At 36.7% G+C, this 12,350-nt stretch overlaps 1 protein-coding gene across 16 annotated transcripts in view; it reads left to right on the forward strand.

Annotated features, from left to right (window-relative positions):
• Positions 1–12,350, forward strand: part of sox6 (SRY-box transcription factor 6) — a 200,495-nt gene that overhangs the window by 44,734 nt on the left and 143,411 nt on the right. For 6 of the 16 annotated variants that reach the window (XM_088934650.1, XM_088934660.1, XM_088934653.1 and 3 more), the window contains exon 3: positions 1,868–1,918. The exons of the other annotated variants lie outside the window; for them this stretch is intronic. In XM_088934650.1, the coding sequence (XP_088790776.1) occupies positions 1,884–1,918 (35 nt within the window). In that variant the 5' untranslated portion in view covers positions 1,868–1,883. The remainder of the gene's footprint in view (positions 1–1,867; positions 1,919–12,350) is intronic. 16 annotated transcript variants of the gene reach the window in all.

Raw genomic sequence — 12,350 nt, forward strand, 5'->3', positions numbered from 1 at the left:
ACTTTGTGTACAGAAGTACTTTCACTCACAGACTGTTTACATTTTAATAATAATTTAAAGACAGTGTCGTACGTATAGTTTTGTACCCTGGTGCATTTTGTGTAACACATGCTTCCATATCTTGTCATGCTGTACTGCTGCCTCAACAAATGCCTAGCCAAAATAAGAAAGCAGAGGTAGGGTTTTTTATATCTTAGAAGCAAGGAGATACGCTTCGCTGGTTCTGTGCAGTCTGCTGTTGTTTTCTCACATTGTCACTGCACTACTTGTCTTATTATCTGAATGGGGCATTTGTGGCCTGGCCAATTCCCGGACACCTGATTGTGTGAAAAGTCTCGGTTAAATCCATTGGGCCTTAGAGGCCTGGTACCCTGCTAAGTGCTGTACAGCCTGAAAGGCACGGTGTCCTTGTGTTATAAAGTCATTTGCAAGGCTTTGTCTTTGCACTTAGGAACAAAACTTCAGTACATTGTCTTAGTAGAATTATCTGGCAATATAGGAGTATGGTATTTTTTTCATTTCTGGGGGTGTTATATGTTTTTACTTTTAAAATAACTTCATGAATTGCTTCTAAATTATATTTGGAATTTTTTAAAGCTACAAGTGACGATCACATTTTTGTATCGCAGCAATAACTATCAACTTTGAACACTTCAGAACAACTGGAAAATAAGAAATGCAATATCTGTAATCCACATTAAATCTGATTGTCTCATTTTCACAAGCTTTGTACAATGTTCATTAAGAAAGAATGACTCTTAATGAATGGGATCTTGCTCAAATTGAAATAAAAAAAGTACCTGATTAGTACTATTATCTCAACCAAAAGACTTCTCAATTGGTTTCTTCAAACCCGTGATCATTATTAGAACTACTGTATTACACAGCCCTTAATTCTTTGTAATGTAATTCCTTGAATATTTTTCAGAAGAAATGCCTTGGAAATGCAAAAGAGCATTTTAAATTATTTTACCTTTTATGCCAGACTTTTGACATTGTAATGTGGGCAGTTTGCATAGCCAGTATGGCATACAAATATCCTTGTAGCCTTTTATGAATACCAAATACTGCATATATAGTACATAGCAATTAGATATTTATAGATTTTTATAAAGAGGGTTCAAATAGTATTTTAACAATGTAGCGATATATTCCATCTTTTTCATCTCTACTTTTTAAATATCAGTTGTTACTTTTTAAATACTTTATTTAATATCAATTGAAACATTGCAATATGTATAGGTTACATACAGGAAAACACTTATTTCTGGAGCATTGACCTGGAATAAAATAAAATAGCCAGCACTGGTTAATGATTATGAACTTTTTTTTTACAAGTAATCAAAACCATCAACCACCATGTTTAACCTGCGCTTTATCACATTGCACACTTTCAGCTGAAAGAGCCGTGTTTATCAGACCTCCAGAACCAGTGACATCATGCCCACATCCCCCCGCGTGCGCACCCCCCTCCCACCACCCCTCAGAAGCTGTGCCATGCCAGTACAGTGCAGGGACTCCTGTGGTCAGGGCTTCCAGAAGCCACACTGCCCTGGCCACACATGCTCTGCAGCTGGACCACCTTCAGTTGCAGCACAGACGTTCAGTGGGAGGAGGCTGTCTTTAAGGTTAAGAGGAAAAGCCATTTGTGTAATGCAAACATATCATCAGGCTGGGGCTGGCAGCGTTGTATGCAAATTGTTGCTCTTTTGAAGAGAAGTCATAATTAATGATGTAGGAGAGGGGAGGTTTCAGGGGGTTTTAACCACTCTGCTTGTTAAAAAAAAAACTATTGGGGAAAAAAAAACTGTATTGCCTGTGATTATACGGAGTTACAATGGTTTTCTATGTATTTCTCCCGCCGCAGAACCCCAAATGCTGACATGGAGGGCTCTCTTCGTAGCAGCTTTTTACTGAGGTTAGTTCTTTATGTTGTTGTTGCAGGCCAGATTCATCTGTCTCCTTCACAATTTCAAAATCCATTTCAAATAGAAAGTGTGACTCGGAGAAAGAGCCGAGACGGTCCAGCCGACGAATGTTTTGCTGGTGCAGGAGGCAGGTTGTCCATGGCTTTGTGCCTGCCCCTCAGCTGAAGGATGCCATTCCTGCTCTTGGGCAGAACGATAGGACGCACTAATATTGAAAGTGAGAGATCATGGCATGGTGCATGTCTCAAAACTTGAAGTTAGTTGAGATCAGTCATCTTTAGAATCAGAAGTGCATGTTTGTTTCCCTCTCTCAGTAGTGGTGCTGACAATAAGGGTGGGTAGGCTTGACTTGTCATACATTCTGATGCTTTCTGCTCTCACATACGAAATGCAATGAGGACAGAAGGCACTTCCCCCCATGTTTCTAATTAAGAATTCATTCTGTCATTACTCAGAGAAAATAGATACTAGGAAGTAAAATTACCATTTACTGTTCTTCTGAACTATCTTATAGACCCTACTGTCGCACCCTAATTAGTCGTGTCTCATTAAATGTGGTGGCATCCTCCTTTTAAGCTAGTGTCAGCCAAACTTTACAAAACCTGAATGATTTTCTTTGATACCGTTGCTTTTTTCACCTTAATTGATTGCTTAAGTGTAATGAAGGTCATTTATTTGATTAAATTTTCACTGATTTCTTTCAAACTTGACCAGACTTAATTGAATAAAAGAAATTATGATGCAATACACGCTACTTTAGGTTAGCTGTTGATCAGATCTAAAATTGCCAGAAGGAACCTTAGGCTCTTCTTTGTCAATACAATTGCTGTGGCACCTAGGATATTTAAGTTATTGTTTTAAGATGGTATGGCTTCCTAGAAAAGATCTTGGGTATAGATGGAGCATACTGAATTTTAAATGAATATTAATAAAATAAATTGCAGGCGGATGAAATACAGACATTTTGCTGTGTAACTGCTAGTAAACTAGGTGCCTTTAGATTTTTATCTAAACTTAGATAATGGTGGTAGCATTACCCAAAGAGCTAAATCTGCATAATAAATGGAATCTGAGTTAGAGATTGTCTAACTACTTGAAGAAACAGCTCTGAAGCATGGAGACCTTGGAAAAACAGACTGCTGTTTAATGATTTTCATAGATGTCACAAATTACAAACATATTCTGTGTATCATGTACAGTATGTGAAAACAGGTGGCACAATAAAGATATGCTAAAGAAGCAAGACCTTAAAACCACTGTGAAAGACGACTTCATGTTAATCTTGTTGCATTACACAAAATTTTCCTGGAACGAACTTTCTCCAAATCGGCACAAGTGGTATGATTTGTTGTATAACTTAATGTTGCTCTTCGGAATCCTTATCATTATTATACAGGGATCCAGAAGCTTTGATTTGGACTGAACCAATGTAAAGGAATTATACTTATAATGAGTTCTGGGTATATCTGGGACTGCATTGCCTTTGTTAGTGATCTACAAAACTATTGGACATGCTTTCCTGGCTGTCACATATCTTATAAATTGTGGTGCTCAAGATGGCAAAGGTATGTAGTGCCTTGTTAACAGAGCTATTTTATTACAAGAAGAAAGGGCCAGAGCTTTGCTTTTAATAACCAGATTCATAAAACTGGCAGTTTTAATTTGGGGAGCTGGAAATGAATGATTTCTGTTTCTTTTGAAGAAGATTTGGGCCCAGTTTATCTTGACCCTTTTAATAGTGCGGTGTTCTGAAGATTAAGTGGTCTGTAAAGTTTTGATCCTGTTGGCATTTTCATGGTGAACCAGTTCCAACTATTGTGTTGGGCGCAACTGGAGGTTGGGATAAAAAAAAAAACCAGTAACGGTGCCTCTGGGAAGATCTGTATGCTGTTCGAGGACAGTCATAAAGAGATTATCTCTTTACCTGCGGCCCTTACTCAGTGCTGGATTCAAGGCTAAAAAAGGGGTCTTTATGTTCAAAACGAATAAAATCCAACATAAACGACAATGCTGGAATGACTTTTTAAATCTTTCATTAGAATTTTTTTTTATGGTCACTGTTTTTTTAGTGCTCAACTACTGTACTGTATACTTGTTATTTGTAACAAATAGTTACACAGATGTACAAATAGTACACAGAGTATATATGCTTTCTTACAGCATCTATACTTTTTCTTGGTCATAAAATAATAGATGCACTAAGCTACAAAATAAGTAAAATCTCATTTTCTCTTAAAATATAGCTTGAAATCACATTTTGTTCCCATAGCAAAATGTCTGTACAAACATAGACATTCTTAAATAAAATGTTATATCTGTAATGGCCCATGATGTATTTTCCTAAGCAAACATTTTTTTTAACTAATAGTCACAGTCACCTGGCAGCAGATTGTTAGAATATCCTACAGTAATGTCACAAACTGGTGTTTTGTTTGATTTGAGCCACCTGTGCGAACAGCACAAATTTCAGTTTTGGCTTTAATTGCTATATTAGGATAACTGGCTTTGGGCGGAGGAGTGGAGAATGGATAGCAAACACCTCCTAAATCCACCAATAACTGTTATAGCAGAGTAGTGTCTGACAAAAGTTTAAAAGAAAAAAAAAAATCCAGCCTGACCTTTGGCTGGGATAAAAGGCTGTTTCACAACAATTTTCTTTTGTTCTCTGTTTAAGCCATTACTCAAAAAGGAGACTCCGATTAATCTAAGTAAATGCATCATTACAGTCCTAATCCACATCCTTCTGTCAATGTCGGTTTTAATTAAATGAGAAACGCCAGTAGAAAGATATCACGCACAGGCATCGGGATTGGAGGAGGAAAACCTCAACAATCAGGACAAGATTAAAGCAGGCTCTGCTTCAGTTTTTGACCTTTTGCTCAACCACTGTTGTTTGTCTTGAAGAGCCAGGAAAAGGAATATGTTTTTAAGTGTAACACCACAACATCTTTTTATATTAAATAACTGAAGCGGGTCAAAGGTGGCTCCGTCAGTAACATTTGTGGGGAAGCATGACGGTAACCCAGGCTCATGCCTAAAGAAAGTAATTTGTCTAATTTGGTGTAGTGGTGAGATCCATACTTTTAACTTTTTTTCTACAGAATTATTTGAGTTTAACTTTTCTGGATTCTTAGTATTTTGCACAGAGCAAGATAGGCACAAGTAAATGATGAAATGTATATTATTACGTACAGTCTATATGACAAAATAGAATAGCCAAGGCATTTTATGAGAGATACCTGTTCAATTTTGGAAGAATTCAGAGAATCAGTTGGGATTTCTCTTTATTTAGCTCTTTTTTAATATGCAAGTAATCACAAGTCTGAATAGCAAGACAGTAAAAGAAAAAGATCCACAAGTTTAAGTCCCTTTTTCATGTGGATGATGAAAGGTAGGACATTTTGCACACATTCATAACCTTTTGTTATTAATCATTAGAGCAGGGTTTCTGTACACTATATGGATCTTTAAAGTGCAGGAGTAAACATGACTTTATTGTCATTCTGAAAACAGCATTCCTGATATCGATCTGAGAAATCTGATGGGTGAGGATTATTAAAAAAAATGCATGACAGAATGTATTAGCTTTATTAATTAAAAAATTAGCCCAGTTCTTTGTCAGTAGATATGTCAGGAGTGTGCGTAAAAAGCTCATTGCTCTGGCAGCCCCTATGGTAATCCCAACGGAGAGGACCTCCTCCCACATCTCTGCCATTATTTGATGTAATGAAAAGAGAAAGTGTGTAACACTGAGATTGTTAATTAATTTAGTCTAACAAGATGAAGATAAATGAAGCACACTGAGGGTCGACTTGATGAAGGGGTACGCTATGCATTCCTGTTCTCCTGCCTTCACGATGGAATAGATTTAAAAGGTACAGTTCCACTTTACACGAATGTGGTACAGGTCTGCAGTTATACATCACGTTTACTGTGGTTGCAGTACTTTCACGTGTACTGGGTTTACAGTGGAAGTGTTAAACTAGTCACTTACTTTAGATCTTCTTTTGAACCCAAAACTACAGTAACCCCATTCATTAGGCTTACAGAACTGCTGTGTATTTGATATTGAACTACAGTACCATTTCTGACTACAGCAGGCTTAGATATAGTTATTTAGGATGTACTATATGGAAGGAATTTCTGTTGTTGCCTATACTGTATATTATTGCAGAATATTGTACTGTTTAAAATGTATTGGCATTCTTTTGGGGGAAGGTTCTTATTATTACTATTAGGATTTTTGTAGTTTCTTAGCAGACCTTTACCAGCCCTTGAGTGTGTGCGATATTGGATATGCAGAGGACTCTTGTTTGATCACGTGCCTTTACTTGGAAATGACATTTTTACACTTTGTTAGTCATGACTTTTTTAACCTTATCTCTCTAAGCCACAGCACCATGGAGATGAGAAGCAAAAATGGCCTCTGTATGAGGTCAGACCCTCTCCCATCTGAATGGCCACTGGCAAGTGCAACTTAGTTATTATTTGAGGAAACAAAAAAAAAACAGAAAAGAGAACATTTTTTAAAAAACCAGACAGTTGTCTTCATCCACAACCTTTTCAGCAAATCAGCAGTCTATCAAGGACTTTCAGTGCAGACAATTCTATATGAGCTGGGATGGCAACACAGACCAATCATTATGGCATCCATTCTCTGGTCCTTTATTTTTCAAGTCCACAACAATAGGTTGTTGATTGTGTGGACAACACCAGAACAATTATGTTCTCTGTTTAGTGGCAGTGCAGCATTTTAATGTCCGTTCTTAATAATGGTCTCATTATTGTTATTCTTAGACTGGGCCTCAGGAGAAGGAATAGTTGCTGGCGGTACGTCATTATTTTGCAAATTTTCGATTAGCTCATCATGTTGTCTATACGGCGAAAATCATTGCTAATTAAGGCAAGGGGGCTCTGCTACCAGCTTTCTAGCTCATGAGTTAAAAGGTAGCACTTGATAGGCCAATAATGTGAAGAAAGGTGGTAAAAAGAAGGATTAGAGCTGTTGCCGTAGTAACTCCAACTTCCATCTGCGAGGGAACAATGGACTTGTGTTTCTCCACCACCTTGGTGTAAAAAAAGAGTTCTGAAAGGACAGGACCCTTTTTAGCAACAAAGTAGAATCGAGGCCTAATAGGCTCTTCAGTGTTAGTTGTTAGGAGAGACCACTGGGGGATATGAGAGATGAAAGGTCACAACGTAATCCAAGGACACCAAAGGTCGTTGTCTCATTTTACAATAGCAGTTTGTTTTGTACTTTCATTTGTTGCTGACCGTCAAGCCAAGCACTGAAGCATATACCTTGCAGCTTGCACACTTGAAACATAAAAGGAAAAAGCACTGTACAGCCTGGTGCAAGAACACAGACGTCTATATTTCAAAAACCCATCTGTTACTTACGGGTTATAAATAAACACAAACTAGAATTATCTTGACGAGTTTAAAGAGACATTCCTCTTATAAAAACTGCCCACGAGACTTTGATTGGACAGCTTCCAGGATACCAGAAAGTATACATTTGTTCACATACTCTTCCCATGGGTAGAAGCTGCTGCAGAGAATACAGGTTGCTGCAGTTATGCATTTGTTTCTGCCATATCATACTCCATTCTGATAACAGACATTTGGTAGATGTGAGCACATGTACGGTCTGAATGTCTTGAAAATTCCTCAGGTTAACTCCTGCATTCTTATATGTGCTTGTGCGGTATGTAATTGCAGCAAACACATTTTACTTTTGATGAACACATTTTTCTATTTCAAATTAAGTCTTAAAAATCTGTAGCAGGAGCAAAACTCCTCAAAGCCTTCTGAGAGATTGCAGTAATAGAAAATCCTTGCAGAGCTATTATTTGTGATATATGTTAGGTTTTCTGACATTGTTATGTTTCTTATTACAACTGGAATATGTCTGTTCACATTAGGCTAATTTATAGTCTGGGCCACTCTAACAGCACTATGGGTTAATGAATTTGGCACTGCTAATTAACTACAATTAAAGACTGAATATTAAACCAGTGACCGAGAAGGACTATAGAGCTGAATGTGCACTGGAAGGGGCAAAAAGTGTAAATGCCTTTAAACCTAATTTTGCACTCCTCTCTCAGTTTTTATTTGGAATATATTGTTTTTCATGTTTTTCCTAGATTTGTGAATCTGTAAATGAAAAAATCCATAATGATATCTAAGAAAAGGGGGCACTAGGGAAAACCGAAATACAAAATTCCAGCTAAGATGTTTTTTTTTAGTGTGGCCTAATGGAGAAATTATTGATATGATTAGGTCTAATTTGACACAATGTACTACAGCCCTAACACACTGTCGCTTCTGTTAAGAAAACACAAGGGTTGTTTTGAAATGCTAAACAGGTGTTACTTAATGTACAGCTAAAGCAGTTTCTCTCAGAACACTTGTATTTAAGTGTATCAAATTTGTATTTAAGTACTCTTTTCCCATTTCTGTCTTAATCTGAATATTTATATCTACAAGCAATGGGTGAAGTAGATATGGCAATTTAGTGTAAAGTTTGGGGTAGATTGGAAACTGTTATATCGAAGATGGGATACTGTCTGGATTGTGCTTGCTGAGTTTTCATGTTATATGACAAACACTATTTGAAAGCAGAAAATTAGCTCAGTGGAATTGGAAGCTTTCAAGTGGAAAAGGACTGCTTCAAATACCTGGAATAAAACTTTTGGAATAAAACAAAGTCTTTTGTTGTAGCTGTGCAGACACAGTAACTTCAACACACCTAGTTTCACTGCTGGAAAGAGAAGACATATGAGCTGCTACAAAAGTGTTCTTGTGTGCTAGGAAAAATTAAAGCCCCATTTGCATTAAAACACCTAAAATAACAAGCTTAATCTAATGGACATGGAAAAAAAACTGCTTTTAAATAGGCTTTAGGAATAACCAGATCCTGTCAGATAAAATTATGAAGTATATAGCATTATAACAAATTAATGCTAAAGTAAGTCAATGTTTCATATATTACTGTGATGAAGTACTATGGAATGGGTTGAATCATCTTAATAAGTGGTCTGGAAAACCATGTGGGGTTAACCAGAGTTCTGATAGCATGTGGTACTAGAATCCCACAGACTGCTTCGAAGGTCATGAGTAGTTAGGGCTGCCACCCCTATTGCTGTGAGATTCGTCCCTAACTCTTGTGCAGCAGTGATTTTCATGCATTCAGCCTGATGCTCTCCCCCTTGGAGCTGAGCCTTTCAATTTAGATTTCAATTAGTGCCAGCGATAATGTTAGTTTTGTGATTAAGACTTCTGTCCTCCAGGAATCAGACCTCTCTGCTCTGCGTTTTTTAAACGGCAATCAGATGGAATCTGATGAATTGTGCATGTAATTACGGAAGTTATTGAATATTCAGATTGCTAGACATCTAGCAAACCCGAAGACTCTTGGTGCGATATTCATAGTGCATTAACTCTAACTGTATCAAACAAGTGGCCTAGTTAAAACCCACTCTTGTAATAAGAAGGCCAGTGTACACCATTAGTCAGAGATAATAGCACTAAGGGGAAACTCAATTAAAAATTACACAGGAACATTATGATATGACTTTTGTCTGTATTCCATGATGTGATTTAAGAAGACTTTGTTTGAAGGGGTTTACTGGGGGAATTTGAGAAGAAGAAGACTTTTGAGTGAGGCCCTATTTAACGTGACCATAAATTCAGTTTTTTATGCATATTGGGTTTTATTTTAAATATCTCTTTATTGTAGTCTTGACCTTAGATTTCCACGAGCACACTTCAGTTGTGTAATTACTGTTACCTTGGCCCTCTGTATTTTCAAGGCGGAAAAAAGAAGAGAACCTAAGCCATTTTGACACTTTAAATGATGGCAGTATTTAGATGTGCAACTGTGTGGATCTATTAAACACACCCCATGGTGCATTGGCTTTATGAACCCTCTCAAGAGTCCCAGCATGCATCCAAAGAAAAGCAGTTTGGATACAGTACATAATCACTCCACTGTGGGGTTTTTCCCATGGCCAGGCTGCTGTGTGATGTATTTCACCCAAGATGGAAATGCAGCCCCGTTTTTGATAGGTGGTTAAATAAGCACATTGTTGAAAAAGACGTCATGATTCAGAGTTAATTTTAAACACTGTTATTAGACCAATATGCCTGGTAGGAAAATGCTTTCTAATATTTGTAAAAAACAATGGAATCGGAAGAATTTGAAGTATTTTCTGAGAGATGTTCTGAAAGTAAGATATAAGAATTAAAGTTAATCTTTCAGAAAAGCTGCCCCAGAGTTCACATTTTTATTGCTTTGATGTCTCTGACTTTAACATTAAGAGCACGTGTAGAGAGTGATTTGCGTATGGGATATTGGACCTTGCAATGTTTAATTCAGGAATAGTTTAAAAACTACGCATGTCTGGCCATTTCAATGAAAGTGCCATTTGTAGCAGGCAGGCTCTTGCTCCTGGGCCATCCCCATCAGTAAGGGCTGCACAGGCTTGTCTCGTTTGTAGCTATTTTTGAGCAGCATGCCAGACATGGGGAATTAAAACTCTAGATGTAATTCCGAAAGCTGCAGAGCTTACATTAAACTACATAATGTGCAAAGTTTTTATATCTCAAAGCTTCTGGTCACACTGCATTGTGTTCTTTTAAACCTGCTGTTTTGCAAAAGATTACTTTTAAGCTCTTTGAATTTGTGATTTAAAAGGTCTTTGTTAAATATTTATACTTGAAACAATCTCAATTTGCTGTTGTAATGACACTGGAATAATACAGTCAGACCATCTGAAAGCATGATAGTTTCATATTGTTCAATAATTCAGTAAAATGTGTTTTCTCCATTTTAAAACTTGACGTTGTTTTAAATAATACAGGTCTTTGTGTATGAATGTGTAACAAATGCATTCAGGTTTGATTTTCAGCCTTTGCCAGATTTATTCAGAGACAGTGCAGTGTACTAACACTTAGAAATCTTATTGCTTAGAAATCAGAAAATATCACTGAAGGACAATTAAAATTGTATGGTTTTATTAAGAAATATAATCAGAAATGTTTGCTGTGATAATTGCCCACCAATTTCTGTGATTCCAGTCTCTGAAAGTACATAATGATATGCCTTATTTTGTAATAATTTTTAATGAAGCCTTTATGTGTCTTATCCTTGAATTCTGTATTAATATTGGCTATGAAAGTAAATATTGATATGCCCTCGTATTCTGTAAACATTTCTAAGGAAGCCTATGTGTTTTATTTTCTTTATCCTTGAATTTCTGTATGAATATTAACTTAGCTGTCAGTTAATCACCACTTTACTTGTGATTAGGTTTTACTATTTAATGGAATTAATGTTTGCCAGTACATACTGCTCAAAATGTCACAATGCAGTTTACATTGATATAGTTTTGAATAACCTTATATGAATCGAAAAAAGAAGATTAAAAAAGATAAAGCAAAAAACAAACTAATATACAATAGTGTAATCCCAGCAGCTGGGTATTTCTTTGACTACAGATATAATTAATGAGCTCTAATAATTTATTTGAGCTTATTTTGTCAGTGTGTGCCCTTGGGTTAAAATTGTCCTTCTGTCTTTTAAATATATTGAGACAGATGTGACTTGGAAGTGTCTTATTTATTCTTGTGGAAAGGCTTAAAAACAACATATTTCCTTGAAATTGCTATCTGCTATACTGCATTCAAATATTTTAGAAGTTTAAAAGTTTAAGATAAAAATATATTTAAGTAAATTATAATGCATAAGTAGATTCCTGCTCAGAAACATGTAAAAACTGTAAATATTTATTTTACTGCAGCTATCTTTGACACATATATAGGTTATTTATATATTTATATAGTACAGGCTGTACTGTGTATACAGACCAGATATTTTACCATGGTGTCTGAATGTACTGTTTAAGAACTGAAAGCAGGTTCAGTGTCCTGAACATGTGTATGCTTTACCCTGCATTATGCATATTATTAAGGTAATAGGATTGGACTACTGTTAAGTTAAATTAAAGTTAAGGTCAAAGTTGGTGCCTGAACTCGTGTAACAGGTTTATTTAGACGTTAGAATAGCATAGTAGTAGCCCGATCACCAACATGATCGGGCTACTACTGGCAGGAAAATACTACAAGACCAGAACTGGCCTTGGCTGAAGATCTCGCATCATGTCTCTGATAATACCAGTTTGGTGCATGATTTCCCTTCTGTTGCCCTTTAATATCTGGCGTATTGCAAAAGACGACCTTTGTTACCCTCTAGCTATTGTTTGCAGATTGGTTGCATATTCTGTAGGCTGTGAAAGACACATCTGCTCCCTCAGTCAGCAAGAACACTCCGCTGTACAGCAAAAAGCTGGAAGTGGAGGGGTTCCTGATCTAGAGATAGAAGCAGAATCTCTCTCTACTTATCAAATATTTGTCTGGCCT

This window comes from Atractosteus spatula, chromosome 16 (genome assembly GCF_055471065.1).
Source record: "Atractosteus spatula isolate fAtrSpa1 chromosome 16, fAtrSpa1.hap1, whole genome shotgun sequence".
In the NCBI taxonomy this organism is placed as follows: domain Eukaryota; kingdom Metazoa; phylum Chordata; class Actinopteri; order Semionotiformes; family Lepisosteidae; genus Atractosteus; species Atractosteus spatula.